Below are 16,310 nucleotides of genomic sequence, written 5' to 3' on the forward strand. Positions count from 1 at the left end.
TAGGACAGGGAAGTGATAATGGATCCTAGAGTTATCATTCCGAAGTGAGTCCTTCTAATGTACTTGTTTAGCTTCCTCAGATCCAAGATCAGAAAAGACCTCAATTCTTTCTTTGGAATTAGGAAACAATGGGAGAAGAACCCCAGATTCCTGAGATTTACTGAAACTTCCCCTATGCTTCTCCCTTAATAGAGAGTTGGTTTCTGTTATTGATTCTGATTCACGAGAAGGATCCCTGAAAAGGGGAAGAGGCGAGGTTGGTTTGGATGGAAGGTGTCGAACCTTATGGTATATCCATCCTTTATAGTGTCCAAAAACCATCAGTCTGTGGTGATCTTTAGCCAGTCTATGTAACATTGGCCTTAAAGGTTTCCAAATGTCTGGGAAACAGACTTTAAGGTTGGTGTGCTGCTCGTCAATTGCACGTTAAACCCATGGTAAAGAAGATAAAGAAATAATTGAAGACTAATTACTTTGTCTCACCCTGGATTTAAAGTGGCATCTTTTATACCACTCAATAGAAGATGATTGCTGTTGCTGGTAGTGTCATCTGCCTATGTTGAAATATGAAGAGGAGAAAGAAGAAAAATAAGATGGAGAATATTGTCTCTGACATCTGAAAACAGGTACAGAAATTCTCTTCCTGAAAGGTGGCAAGAGATCCTAAGATCAAACTGTTGATCTTGTCTCTCTCATGTTTTCTAAAATTTCACCTGTTTTTCAACTGAAAAGTCCATCCCTCTGAAACAGAAGGTCCTCAACTTTTGACTTCCTTTCATGGAGAAGAGGAGCACAACCATGCATATCTTTGGAGTGTTATTGCTGTTACTACTCATCTTGAGGATGTATCTGAGATATCAAAGGACAATCTCAGTGCATGCTGAGCAACATTCTGGCCTTCCTTAATGAGTCAGTCCTGAAGGGTTTGTTGGAGAGATTCTTGATAAACAGAGAAATTTTGTTCCAAAGGTAAAACTGATATCTGGCCATTATGGTTAGGTAGTTAGCTATTCACATGTTGGAAGATGAAGACCCCAGTTTCCTTCCCAAATAATGTGGCCTTTTCCCTTCTCTATCACTGGGAGTAGAACAAGATATCCCAATCTTGACCTTTGCATTGTAGCCACTGATAGAGAATTAAGAAGAGGATGTACATGGAAACAAGAAAATCCTTCATACCGAATCTGATACAGTTCATCTGCCTTTCTAGCAATTGGTTGACAGAAAGATGGAGTACCCTATATTGATTTAGATGGCTGCCAGAGACCCTCCAGAAAGGGCTGAGAAAATTTGCTTGTAAAGGTATTTCCCAGGATATCAAAAACAGGATGAGAAGGTTCCTCCACTGAAACCAAAGGTAATTTTAAAGTAGAAACCAATCTGCTGATTAACTCTTGAAATCAGACAGCATCCTCAGATGGTGAAGAAGATGAGATTACTCAGAAGTTTTCATCTGCAGATAATTTGCCTGCAGGTTCTTGTTCGTGATGTGGAGGTATTACATCTCCTTGTTCATCATCTAGAATATTTTGGATCAGAATAACGGACTTCTCTCCCATCATCAGATCTGTTGATACAGGAGCCAAATGTCTCAGACCCGAATATATCAGATCTGACTGTCTTGGCTCAGGGTGTCTCAGGTCAGTTTGTCTTGGATCATTTTGACTCAGATCTACAAAACTCTGTATGGTTCGATGCGAAATCGAGGTCATGGCTCTAGAGGAATGATGATATGGAAGACCTGGAGTTGACCGATAAGGTCAAGGCATCCAGGAAGGTACTGCCAGTTCTGCCATTTTGTCCAGTTCAATAGCATGTCATGGTCAGGCGGATACCTGCATCTCAGAAGGAGGACTCTGATTTTGTGGTCCCAGATTAGCATTTACATCCAACTGTTCCTCTGTATGAGGATCAGTCTTTTTTGGATCCTGTTCTTTGCACCTCTGATCAGTATGCTCATGATCAGATGAATCTGATGAATCTCCTGAATAGGAAACGATGACGGATGCAGAAAGGTGCTTTGCCTTCTTTTTCCTTGGAAGCAAAGCTCCTGGTTTTGTAGAGGTCTCAGGCATAGATCGTGTATCATCCTACTATGTTCTCGCTACTGCTGGTACCTTTTTTGGAACAGGGTCTGAGGACTTTGCTACCACATGCACCGTCTTTTTAGATCTGGAGCTTGGTACCAAGTTTGACAACTTCTTGGAAACAACTGGTCCTGGAACGAACCCTTATCTCCTATTTCCACTATCTGAAGCCTTGGAAACCTTAGATCTGCAAGTTTTAATCAATAAGGTTTCTTGTAGGAGGAGGGTTTGGAGACTATTCTGCCTCTCCTTTCTAGCTTGCAGTGTGAAAGTACTGCAGATTGAGAAACAAGAATGCCCTTCTCTTAACATTTTAGACAGTGAGCATAATTCTGGGAAAATGGCCGGACACAACACACATCTTTTAAAACCATGCTCTTCAGATCTGCCATAATGAACAACAGTAACTAAAACTAACTGTGGCACCTTGTATCCCATGTTTACCCCTTTTATATAGTTATGATCTATTTTGTGCAAAGCATGCTTTGTGAGGTGTTATTTGAAAACTCACAATCAGCTGAATATCACTGTCCTGTTAAGACAGTGTAACATCACTGCATGTAAAATTATGAGATTCTGCTATACGATTGTTATTGAAATATGCTGTAGTTCTGGGTAACACACAGTCTAATTTCTCAAAGACAAAGGCATACTCACATGCCAGCTAGGTGCTAAAAGGCCATTACCTGCTTAATTGGAGATTCACCAGCAGGGAAGTTGTAAACAAGAAATTTACAATTCTCCTGAAAGATAGTTGGCATGTACGCCATGTAACTGCCTCACCCCATGACCCAGCAAAGACTTTTCCTTTCAGAGCATAAGAAGGCAGAAAAATGCCTCCCCCCTCACCTCTCCTCCTTATATCGCTCTGCTCACAACATCAAGGAATACCTGAAGAACACTGAACTAAGGGGAGTGGTCCCAGTTTGAAAGGAAATTCAGCCTGTGAACTGTCTGCAGCATCTGATGTGGTGAGAATGATGTTTGTTTCAAATCTTATTTATCTTGGTAAATTTTAGATATTAGATTGGATTTTATCTTTTTATTTCTTTCTTTTGTAACCAATTCTGCCTTATCACTTGTAAATAACTTAAAATCTATCTTTCTCTAGTCAATAAACATGTTTATTATTTTATCTAAACCAGTGTGTTTGGTTGAAGTATTTGGGAGGCCTCCACTTGAGACAACAAGGCAGGTGCACATTCATTATCCTTTGTTGGAATGACAGACTAATTTACGAGCTTGTACAGTCCAGTGGGCTACTGAACAGTACAAGATGCATATTTCTGGGTGACAAGGCTGGGACTGAGGGATATGGTGGAGTCAGCCTGTATCTATTCATGGATGGCTGGGCATAGCATTCCTGTATTCAGCTGGGAGTGACTTTACATGCAGATGGCTCTGAGAGAGGAGAGCCTGGAGGGACTTGCTGTTCACTAGCAAAGCAATGTAAAAGGCATCCTGGGCTGGAGAGTTAAAGGGACACAGCAGTTCAGCAGTCCAGGTTGTAGCCTGGGGAATATCACACTAACTACTATCTATCCAATTATTAAAACAATGAACAAGGCATATCATACTGGCAGAATGATCAGGAAAGGAATACTGTGCGCACAATGTTGAGAGCAATCAAAGAGGTAACAAAGTCTAATATAACAATAACAAACAGGGGACTTCAATTACAACAACATAAAATGGTCAAATGTCACAACTGGACAAGCCAAAAAACGCAATTTCTCAACACCTTAAAGATGAATTCTTGGAAAAGCTGGTTCTAGAGCACACAAGAGGAGAGGCTTTTCTCCACTTAAGCCTAAGTAACAAGCAGGAGTGGTTCAAGAAGTAACTATAGTTGAGCCAGTAAGTACTGGTGACCACAATATAGTTTAAGTTCACCATCTTCAGGGAGGAAAGGTACTGAAAGGAACCAAAAACTAGTACAATGCCATTAAATTTTAGAAAGTGGGATTAAAAAAAAGGGAAGCTACTCATGAAGGCCCTTGAGTCAAAAGTACAGTATGATATGATCCGGAGACCAAACTTGGATAGATACTGAATAAAGAAGTTTGGACTCAAAGCAAGTATTCCTTCTAATACTCCTTATATTAGTAAATAGAATTAGATAAATTTTTGATAGCACTTATTTAAATCTCTGATCTGTCAGGAGTCCTGCAAGTACAGTTAAATTCTAAGCTTGGACACAAGGAGATGTCCTGGTTCCAAGTCATTAGATTTGGTGTAACTGGGATTGGCTAAGGCTATTTACAACAGTACATAAACTCACAGCTCCCGTAAAACAAGCTGTACATAGTTTTGTACAGGTCTAACTATTTCAATTAGAGGTTGTTGTTTTCTATTGAAATGCTGGTACAACCTCTAAAGTGGACACTATTATATTGGTATAGCTTCCCATATAGATATAAGTTATACTGGCATAAAGGTGTTTATGCTGGTATAACTGCATCCACAAGAGAGGGATATATTTTAACTATACTAGTATCATTAAACTGGTACAACTTTTGTGCAGAGACAAGCCCTAATAATATGGCTTCTACATCTCCTTCAGCATCAGGATGGAGCTTCACTTTAAGAATAATGCATACTTTACTATAAATAAGAACAAGATGGATATTCTTTGTTTCATATTTATACCCAGAGAATTAGGAATAAGTTAAAAAAACACTATGGCTTTTATTTTTCTAACTTTCAAAATTTTATTTAAAATTATATTACTTCTTTTTGAAGAGGTGCAACAAGAGAGTCAGCAGTGCTCAATGTGAAATATATAAATATCTACCAAAGCAAAGCCTGCAATGCTAAAGCAATATGTAATGGAGATGATTGTTACTACATAATTTAATAAAATGACAAGGATTCTATAAATAATATGTATTATAGCATGATATACTGTATTGGAAAAGATTAGGTTAGAATTTATAGCAATAATGTTCAATTTAATTTCAAGTAACCTCTAGTCATGGGGAACTTTAATGATATTGACAAATATTTACACAGGGCATTTTACCATAGCATTTTACAGAGATTAAACAGAAAAAGTTCATTAAAAGATATGAGTGCACGTACATATATGTATTGAGAGGTATAGTGTGGTGTAAGAGATTTTATCAGTAGACGTTTGAGATTATTACTCATTATCTGTTTTAACTTAGCACCTAGGATTCTCATATTGTTCACAAGTAACAAAATTCGAAGTGAAATATGAAGGTCAATCCCAACCAGTGACACTAAAACTTTTATCTGACACCAAACCATTTGTAATTCTGTATATGCAGTATTTCAAGATAAATCTATTTTAGACAGAAGGTGGGTTTTTTTAATTGTTTTGGAACTACTTTTCATTTTCTACCGCTAGAAAATCTAGACTGCTTTACTAACCTGAGACAAACTGTATGGGATTCAGAAGGAGAGGAAAATTATACCTAAGTAAACTTCATAAAACTTCTAAAAATTGACTGAAATATCTGTTCTCCACATAATATTGAACCTTGAAGGCATGACCTTGAGCTCTACGAGATATAAGTGCTGTGTCCCATCTGAGGGCTGGAAACTCCCTCTCCAGCAATATAATGTTCCTCTTTCTAGCCTGGATTAGTTACACAATTTTGGAACATATATCTGTAACTAGTGAACACAGGTAGAATTGTATGACACAGGTTGAATTTTTTTTCAGAACAAGTATGTTAATTTTTAACAATAAATTGTAATCTGAGGGGGTCTTCATGAAGGATAGTTCTGTTCCGTTCCTCTTCCTACTACAATCCTACTTTCAATGTGTGTTAGGAAGAAATAGTTTCAATAAACTTTGCTTCATCAGATTTCAATGGCAATGCCAATTCCTCGTGTATTTTATAACATCTGAAATTTTTACTCCATCGCAAGTTCTGTAACTTTTACTACAAAAAAAGAAAAAGATTGTGTAACACTGCACCCCAAATTCTTCATAGAAATATTATAATGATACGATTATGGCACAACTAGGATGTATTTTATGGACGATAGGTCAGGTAAGATATCCTTGAAAAGATTTTACTGAATATGATTATCCTACTTGTATGCATGTATCATTTTTGTATCTGAAGTTATGAATACTATCTATGTATCTATTACAAAAGTGTTTACACATGGGGAACGCCCACTAGGCAAAAGACACTCAGTCTAGATGGCTGGCTGGGAAGGGTCATTCAGGTTAATGAGCCATTAGGAGAAAACAATAGGCCTTAGAAGCAGCTTAGTGTGTGTGCGCGAGTGTGTGTATATGTGTGTGTGTACCAAGCTTTGAAACAAAAGGCTCCTGCCATATGCAAAAGCTATATAAGGCAGGGGAGTGACATCATCGTGGTTCTTCACTGGGAAGTGCTGAACCCATGCTAAAGGGATTTTAGCCTGTGAATGGAACAATTGGGGTTTCTAAGTTATAAGGTAGCGCAGCTTGCCCCTTAAGAATCCGCAGCCTGCTTGCATCATCATTTAGGGTGAGAATTTGCTATTCATATCCGATCTATGTAGTATAGTAAGCTTAGTTTGCATGATTTATTTGCTAGGTAATCTGTTTGATCTGTTTGCTATCCCTTATAAACACTTAAAATCTATCTTTTGTAATTAATAAAATTGTTTTTGCTTTGTCTAAAACCAGTGTGTGTAGAAGTCATAACTCGAAGAAAGCTGTTGTATATTTCCTCTCTACAATGAGGGAGGGGGCGAATTTCATGAGCTTACGCTGCACAGTTCTCTGTGCAGCGCAAGATGGTATAATTTTGGGTTTACAACCCAGAGGGAGTGTGCACCCTAGTAACTGGGAAGTTCCTTAGCTGAAGCCTCCTCATGCAGAACTAATCACAGCGTCCATATGTAATTGCAGCTGGGTGTGTCCCTACCTGTATATATGCTGGTAAAAGTGCAGGCTGGAGCCTGGGAGAGGGTTTGGCAGGCTGGTCACTGCATTAGTGTAAAGGGAGCCCAGGTTGTTGGGTCACGGAGGCTCAGTGATACCCCAGTTCCAGGTGGCAACCCAGGAGGAACCCGTCACAGATTCCTTTTGTAACATACCTCCAGTTTTCTCTGATATTTCTCACATTCTAATTGACATTGTGAGAGATTCTTTGCTGTTTCTTCTTGCATAAGTTGAACACGTTCACTCTCAAAGGACTTTAATTTACTTTGATGGAGAAGTTCAGCCACCTTACTTTCTGTGCTGAGTTGCAGCTGTCTATACCTGAAAAAAATCAAAGTAGTTGTGTGGTTTGATCAAAAAGGATACATACAGATACAGCAAAAAGATACATGTATATCTTTTCAGTATATGGCACAGATTTCAGCAAAGAGGAGAATCTTTGTTAAAAAAAATGCAGAGTTTAACAACCACTGTTTAAGTTAAACTATACACTATCGCTATTTGGAAGTAATAGTTCTTCAAACTGTCATCTGTGTGGATCCCACTCTAGGTGTGTATGAACCTCATGTATAAGAGATCAGAATCTTTCAATAGCAGTGTCCGTTGGGCTAGGCCTGTTCCATGTGTGTCCTCATGCTCACCCACATGAGAGAATAAAGGACAGAGCAACCAGCCTTCAGTTTCCTTGCTATTTTAGAATCCCAGGTAAAGATGACTCTGAAAAACCAGGGACTGAGGACTGATCATGTGATCCACATGGACAACATCTTGCAGAACCACAGTTCCTAAAAATGAACCAGAGTTCTTTGAGATAAGACTCTGCATGCTCATACTTGTGGGATGAATGCACCTGAGTTGCAAGCTTCCAGAATCTTCTGGAAAGCAGTGTCCACTGGGGCTACTTGCCCCCTCTTTCTCTCCTGATTCCTGGAGAGTTCCCAAGGAGATAAAAGGGGGAGTGGCCCCAATTACCTCTCATTTCCTCCCACTAATTCCTAACCTGAGATGCGAAAGAAGTGGGGAATTAGGCAGGGAGTGTGAATATGCAGAGGCTCCTCTTGCAGAACTATGGTTACAAGAAAGCAACCTTTATTTCTTCTTCAACTGGCCTCCAGGAACGTGGGCTGAGGAGTACTAGCTAAACAAGGACAGCAGAACTGCCAAAAGAATAAGTCATTTCTCTTTTTGCTCTCCCAAGACACCCTTCCCCCCCCCAAAAGAAGAAAAAAAAATTGCTAAAATCCCCATATATAGCTGCAGTATCAGCCATGCAATATGGTGTGATAGACACAGCATGCCACAGACACTGCCTTTGTCCTGAATGAGGGCTGACAATTCCAGGAGGTTGAAGCTCTGTCAGATCATGATCATTCTGAAACACTGTGCACTACATGGATAACCTTTAGACCGTAACAGACTGACTCCTCTTCTGCCAGTTCCATATCTAAAAGGGTTTGGGGAACCTGTAGATAAGCTTTGGCTCCATCTGGACAAGGTATGTAATGGAAAACTTACTGCCATTAAAAAGGCCAAAAAGTAAGGTACAATTGGAACACTTGTTGGAACACTAGAAATCAGAAAGAGTTCTGTCAGGGGATTAGCACAACCAGACAGGATTTTACCCCAAGCCATACAGTCCTATTATCCACACTGTATGATATATGACAATTTGCACTTAACACTGTGGCCAGGAAATAAACCTCACACCCCATTATGTGTAGGTGATGGATGTCTTGACCATTATATGTGACTGTTTATTCCAAGATGAGAGGGATTGAAGCTAGGTTTACTGACACATTCTGAAATGCTAAGCTGACTGCTCCATTGAAAAAAACTCAACTATCAGATCAAAGAAAGACTTGGTGAAGTTAAGGATAGGTGCTCCTTGATGTTTCTACTACCCTGACAGGGGAGTGATCCAATCCTAGACACTGCATCCTTCATGGTGGAGTCAATACCAGACCTGTTCCTAGCTTAAAATGAGGAGCTAGTTATAACTGAAGATAAGTAGCCCAGAGCTCAATATTGTTCTAATAAAATTTCCTCCTATGAGCTATCAGATACATGGACCATCAATATTTGATGATGATGTATCCAAAGACTAATCAGTGGTTCTCTTAGCTTCTCATATACAGCTTTAAATCTAAACAGGGATTTACAGCACTCTGTAACTTCTCCACAGAACCTTGGCAATGCACCTTTTAATTTCCTGAAGAAGATAGGTCTCTTTTTTGCTTTCCCATTCAAGGGCTAGAGAGAAGCTCTGAAGCCAATGAGCAGTTCTTTTTGGACAGATCTGGTGACACTGTAACCTGTTTCTCCTGCAGAGGCTGCATAGCAGAGAAATCTTCAGATTTGTGAGATCTCAGAATCAATAGAACTGAGACAGATATAGTACATTCACATTGTAAGGGAGTCTCTGATCCAGGCATCGGTTCTTAGACTGTCAGATGTTCAACAGCTAGAGTCTTCTAAACCTAGTCCTGGGGAGGGGTGTAAATTAACCCTTAGGGATAGGCTGGGAACCCAAGAGAACTTCAACAGTTCCTGTGAAGAACCACTGGAACTGACAGCTGTGGAAAGAAGCAAAATGGAATCTAAGATTTATGATAATAAATGAGTCTAGGACTCAGTCCCTCTCTTCACAGCTATAGGACGAGAGTTTGATAGACAATTATCATAAGGGGAAAACACACTTTCAAACAAAGCAGAGCACTGAGTGTGTGCATCTGAATATGACCAAATGGGAAGCATGATGTGAAAACACTGTCCTATAGAGACCCATCATCCTTTGATCTGATCAGAAGCTTGTAATGCATTTCTCCTTTCCAATGTTGTAAGGACTCCATACTAGATCTGCTTGCTCATGTCACTATGTTGAGCACAGAATCAGTATTGTAAGCAGTTCTCAAAGATCATGGTTTTGGAAATGCAGAATGGCACTCCCCTGACCTGTGTGGATCTGAGGCCTCATTGGTATATAGGGCTACCATATGTCCGGATTTCCCCGGACATGTCCGGCTTTTCGGTCTATAAATAGCCGTCCGGGGGGGGATTTTTAAAAATCTAAAAATGTCCGGGATTTCCCCCCGGTCAGCTATTTAGAGATAGAAAAGCAGTGGCCAAGCGCCGCTGGGCAGCCAAAGCCCCTTCCCGGCTCCCCCCATCCCCTGCAGCCTTACCATGCCGTCCGGCCCCGCAGCTGTCTTCCCCCTCCTCCCCTCCCCTGAACGCTCCGCCCCCTGCTCCTCCCCCTCCCCTGCTTCCTGCGAATCAGATCTTCGCAGGAAGTGTGAAAAGAAGCAGGGGCAAGCGGGAGGCAGCAGCAGGTAAGCTGGGGCGGGCACGAGGAAGAGAGCTCCGGGGAGGTGCGACCCTGGCCGAGCGGCGCCCGGTTGCCCCAGTGGCTCCGGCCCAGCTCAGGCCCCAACACCCCCAGCCCGGACCCGGCCCGGCTCGGGCCCCAGCAGCGCCGGCCCGGCTCGGGCCCCAGCACCCCCGGCCCGGCTCGGGACCCAGCAGCACCGGCCGAGCACCTCCAGCCCGGCCCCAAGCCCCGCAACCCCGGCCGGAGCGCAGCCCGATTCCTGGGCTTTTTAAAGCTGGCCCTGGTCAGGGGACAGGGGGGGGGGGTTGGATGGGTTGGGAGTTTGGGGGGGGCAAGGGTGTGGAGAGGGATTGGGACAGTCAGGGACAGGGAGCGGGGGGTTAGATGGGTCTGGGGGGGCTGCCAGAGGGGCAGGGGTGTGGAGAGGGGTTGGGACAGTCAGGGACAGGGAGCAGGGGGGGTTAGATGGGTCTGGGGTTCTGGGGGGCTGTCAGGGGGCAGGGGTGTGGAGAGGGGTCGAGGCAGGCAGGTAGCAGAGGGGGTTGGATGGGTCAGGAGTTCTGGGGGTCCTGTCGGGGGCAGGGAGCAGTTGGATAGGGCATGGGAGTCCCCGGGGGTCTGTCTGGGGGCAGGGGTGTGAATATGGGGTGGGAGTGTGGATAAGGGTCGGGGCAGTCAGGGGACAGGTAGGGTCGTAGGGCATTCTCAGGAGGGGGCAGTCAGGGGACAAGAAGCAGGGGGGCTTAGATAAGCGGTGGGATCCTAGGGGGCAGTTAGTGGCAGGGGTCCCAGGAGGGGGCAGTCAGGGGACAAGGAGCGGGGGGGTTGGGGATTCTGAGGGGGGCAATCAGGGGGTGGGAAATGGGAGGGAGTGGATGGGGGTGGGGCAGGGGCAGGGCTAGACCGGGGCTCCTCCCCCCGGGTCCTCTCTTTTGCTTGTAGAAATATGGTAACCCTATTGGTATAGAACAGGACTCAGCAACCTTTGGCACACGGCCCGCCAGGGTAAGCACCCTGGCGGACCGGACCAGTTTGTTTACCTGCAACGTCCGCAGGTGCGGCCGATCGCGGCTCCCACTGGCCACGGGTCACCGCTCCAGGACAATGGGGGTGGCGAGAAGCAGCAGCCAGCACATCCCTCAGCCCGCACCGCTTCCCGCAGCCCCCATTGGCCTGGGACGGCAAACCGCGGCCAGTGGGAGCTGTGATCGACCGAACCTGCGGATGCCGCAGGTAAACAAACTGGCCCAGCCCACCAGGGTGCTTACTCTGGCGAGCCGCGTGCCAAAGGTTGCCGATCCCTGGTATAGAACCACTAGACAAGTGATTCTAAACAATCAAAGATGTCAGCTCTTCATGCTGGCTGAAACCCAGGTAATAGGATGTTCTTGGCAACCCCGTTTGGCAGTCTTGCATATTTGGCTGTCAAATTTGGATCCAGGATCTGACCCTGAATCTGGATCCATACATGTCAGCCCTCAGATCTGTATGCAGCCTTTTTGTTTGTTTGTTTTTGGAAGCTCCACATCTGTGCTCTGTTGCAGATCCAGATCTTGATCTATAATTGGCTGCCAGAGATGTTTTAGAATCCAGCTCTTTTGGAAACTGCATCCAATGGAACAGAAAGCCACTTTAGGCATACAGGTAGGCCTCCTAGGCCAACCTGATCTTGACAGTGACCAAATGGATATACTTCTCCCATGGGACGAGAGGTAGCCAAACCAGCTCCTGAGGGACACTCTTCAAAGCTGATGCTGGACTTACTCAATGCCAGCTTAGTTGACTAGGCCTGAAGAGCTTTCCCCATGAGCAGGAGTGCATGAGCCATCCTCCCACTCCTGTAGGTGCAGAGAAAATGGCCAGATGGCCATCTCCTGTTTTATTTTAAAAGAAAAACAGGAACGACAAACTAATTATACAAACAAATAGCGCAGGGACTTTGAGCCTAAAAGTGGGAATATGCAGTGGCTATTTGAAGAAATAACTTTTTTTGCTTCTTTGACAATGTGTCTGTGTGGCTCCCACTCTACGTGACTGGAACTTAGTGCCCCATCTGGAAGATGGGATTGACTGACACTAACAAAATAGTGCTCCTAACACCACTCTACCAAATTTGGCATCTGATCTTGGAGCCAATTAGAAGACATGGTTTAAAACAAAGGGGATTACTCCAAGTAGCTGGCTTGCAGATTTCAGATATGAGAATGTTTCTAAATCATGCAAAGGAGGTAGCCTGAGTGCTATGAGATTTGATGTTTGGAGGAAGAAGTGTACTAGCCCTGTGAGAGCAGATCGAAATATAATAGGCATTTAGATATTCCTTGAGAAGAAGTGGCCTGTCCCTTATTAGTGCTATTTATGGCAAAAAAAAAAAAAAGACTGCTTTTTAAATGGCTTGGCCCAGACTTTTAAAGGTGTTTAGGTACTAAAGGTGAAGATAGGCAACTAGTGGTCCTTTGGGCTATCAAGACAGTAACTATATTCAAGGGTACACACTGCTTGTTCCATCTCACTGCTATGGGCGGTAAGAGGGAAGGGAAAGGTTATGGCCAACCTACTCGTTATGCCCTCAAGTATGGGGGACACAAGGATATGCATGGCACAGCGAAACCAACTCCTATTCAAAGATTCCAATCTCACACCTGGAGTGAGATCCACTTAGACAAAAACTTGTAAACACTGAGCCATATTTGTCTTTTCAGGCCATGCTGACACAGTAATCATAAACTGGGTCCCTATATCAAATGGGGACATGCTATCTCCCCCTGTACCATTGTCTATGCTGTTGCCAAGAATTGGGGCATTCATATAATTATTTATATTATTGTTGCACATAGAATTTCCAGTCATGGATCATTGTGCTAGGTGCTGTACAAACATAACAAAAAGTCAACCTGTGCTCCAATCAGCTTACAATCTAAGTATAAGACAAGAGACAATATATGGATACAGACAAACAGATGGCGTGGTGTCAAAGGAAACAATGAGAAAATATTGATCAGTATAACAGGCAATGATCTCAGCGTGACATACCCAAGGTACAATCCAGACTAATGATTAGCGGTGTCACCCCTGCCCTCTAACCTGAGATGCCCTTTACACTGCTTTGCTGCTGTAGTCTCCAGTCAGGACTGCTTATAAGCAGCCTCCAGCCTGCAAGTCATTCCCAGCTATGTCTGTGTGTGTGTTGCAGCCAGCCAGCCATACTTTGGCTCTCACCAGCCTTAGTTATATTGCAGGATGACCTCAACATACCTTTCTGGGGGGAAATCTTAGATTGGGTATGTCCTATACTGCCCAGCCCCTCTCCTGGACAATACAAGCTTATATAACGTCCGTCATTTTACTAATAGAAATGATATGCACACACCTTGCTACCCCAAATGGAGTTTCCCAAACACTTCGATTTAAACCCTCGGATCCGGCCTGCGGGCCATAGTTTGCCCACCCCTGGTAAAGGATGTCCCCCCTGCTGCTCTTCCTCACCTGTTGGAGGTTCTTTTGTTTCCCTTTCTGCTTGTTGACTTGGTTTACTGCTTAAATGCAAATTAAGCAGAGCACACATTGCTTTGTTTGAGACAGGCCTGTTTGCCAATTTCAGTTTGGAACATGTGTTAAGATCATGATGCAGTGGAACTTTACAATTTCATATACAATATTGCCACACATTTTATCAGTATAATATTGACCAGCAAATTATGGGTTTGCAAATGATATCTCACAAGGCATACTTTGTACAAAGATTATTACAATAATGTGCAGGGTGTGGATATGGGTACATTCTGTCACACTCAGCAAACCAGCAGCCTAACTATTGTCAAGATCTTTGTCAGCATTAGAGTAGACAAGAATTTTAAGGAGGGATTTGAAGGATGATAATGAGTTAGTTCCATAGATGTTTACACAGAGCTTCTCCCAAGCGTGAGTGGCAGCATGTGAGAAAGCACAAAGGTGCCTGTTTGAAAATGTAACAAGTGGGGGATGGAGGCTGACATCATGAGCTGACTGGAGGTAGGAGTTCATGCAAAGAGACAGGTAATACAGGCAAAGTCACAGGGTAGGAACATGATCTTTGCAGCAGTATTTTGAATGGGTATGGGCGGGACAAGATTGTATTTGTCAAGGCCAGAAAGTGTGATGTTGCAGTAATCAAGACACATGATGCTGAGAACCTGGATGAAAATTTTAGCCATGTGGATGAAAAAGAATGGCTGTTTCTTAGGGCTTGTATACATGAATACTTAAGTTTGTGACAAGCTGGGGTTTAAATGTACTGAGCTTTTTCCTGTTGCACACTAAATGTCCAAGCACTAAAAACTTCCATAATATGAAAATAAATAAATAAAAAGTTGAGAGAGAATCTTTTTTCTTTAGATTTCAGTGTGTTCCTGTTTGTTTCTTTTCCTCAAATTAACAACTTATTTCTATGTCTCAATAATACCAGATGGAAAAATATACACAATATAAACTTTAAAAATCATACAGCAATTATCTTTTAAAGCAATGAGTACTAAATACACCCTACTTTAAATTAATCTAAAACCTAAGTACCAAAAGTGGTAAAACAGCTGTTACATAAAGCACAACAGCAGCAACATATTTCCTCTGTCCTCTTCCAAAAAATAAGATATACAAAGCAATTAAATTTTGGACACAGTTACAAACAGAAAGAATATTCAGAAATACATACTCATGCTTAAAATATTCCCCCAAATTATTAGGTAAAAGACATGTGAACATTCAGATGTTTGTGTTCTTGTAAAACACACACACACACACAAATACAAATGTAGTTCATTAGTGACATCTGAACTGAAACTAAGATATGTGTAATGTGCTTCCATAATATCAATGGCAGTGACACTGTAGACAAGGTAGATAGCTCTCCTTCAGCTATCTTGACTTTGATGAGTCAGTGCTTTTCTAAACAATACTTGAGTTTCAGAGAACTACCACAACCAGTTGGTTTATTTCTAGCCTCACAGTAGACTGTGGATAAGCATGCGTGTTACATTTAATAATAAAGCACAGACTGGTTATAAATATTACTTTTTTCAAACACATCACCTGTATTTAAATCAAATGTGCATCAGGACATCTTTTGATGGTATATCATCCCATCTCCTAGAACTGGAAGGGACCTTGAAAGGTCATCGAGTCCAGCCCCCTGCCTTCACTAGCAGGACCAAGTACTGATTTTGCCCCAGATCCCCAAGTGGCCCCCTCAAGGATTGAACTCACAACCCTGGGTTTAGCAGGCCAATGCTCAAACCACTGAGCTATCCCTCCCCCCCTCCCACTTAACTAGTGCCAATTAACATTAATACCAGAGTGCTAGATCATGGGCTATCATGGTAAATAGAATCTTCAATGATTATCAAAATTATCACGCAGAAGTATAAAAACTTTAAATATAAATAACGTCAACAGAAGCTGCTCAGTGCTCTCAACTTCTGAAAAATCAGGCTATTTATTTAAATTAAAAATGTTGTTTCTCTGTTCTTTCCAGAAATTTACTGAGCTGTTTTACATTTTAAATTGTTATACTATTATTTACATTTTATCAGACATCCAAAAAGTTAAAACAATGTTTTACACATTACTACAAACCTATCAATCTTGATTGATGATGTTTTATTTTAAGAAATTTCTTCTGAGGAGAATAAAATAATTGTAGGGAGGATTTTTTTAAAAAAAGTAAGCTTATAACAAGACTGGTGGGGGGAAAAAAGAAGAAATAAAAATCTAAGTCTTGGCAATACCTATAAGCTTTGGGATAAGAGTTGTAGGAATACCTAACAAAATAGCTCATGGAAATCTGTCTCTCTTGGGGCCTCAACCAGTCACTCCTACCCTTTGTCATCCTCATTTCTACCAGGGAACCACAATAAAGAGGCTTGAATTACTTATCTTGTTGTGTATGGCTTTTAGATTCACTCAGTTTCCTATTTCTTCATTTTCTTTCCTTCCTCTCCATCTACAGATG

At 42.3% G+C, this 16,310-nt stretch overlaps 1 protein-coding gene and 1 long non-coding RNA gene across 4 annotated transcripts in view; one reads left to right on the forward strand and one right to left on the reverse strand.

Moving 5' to 3' along the window:
- Positions 1-16,310, reverse strand: part of PIBF1 (progesterone immunomodulatory binding factor 1) — a 190,072-nt gene that overhangs the window by 75,260 nt on the left and 98,502 nt on the right. For all 3 annotated transcript variants that reach the window (XM_054013350.1, XM_054013369.1, XM_054013359.1), the window contains exon 11: positions 7,152-7,317. In XM_054013350.1, coding sequence (XP_053869325.1) covers positions 7,152-7,317 — 166 coding nt within the window. The remainder of the gene's footprint in view (positions 1-7,151; positions 7,318-16,310) is intronic.
- Positions 1-16,310, forward strand: part of LOC128828605 (uncharacterized) — a 113,171-nt gene that overhangs the window by 35,303 nt on the left and 61,558 nt on the right. The window lies entirely within an intron of this gene.

Source organism: Malaclemys terrapin, chromosome 1 (genome assembly GCF_027887155.1).
Source record: "Malaclemys terrapin pileata isolate rMalTer1 chromosome 1, rMalTer1.hap1, whole genome shotgun sequence".
In the NCBI taxonomy this organism is placed as follows: domain Eukaryota; kingdom Metazoa; phylum Chordata; order Testudines; family Emydidae; genus Malaclemys; species Malaclemys terrapin.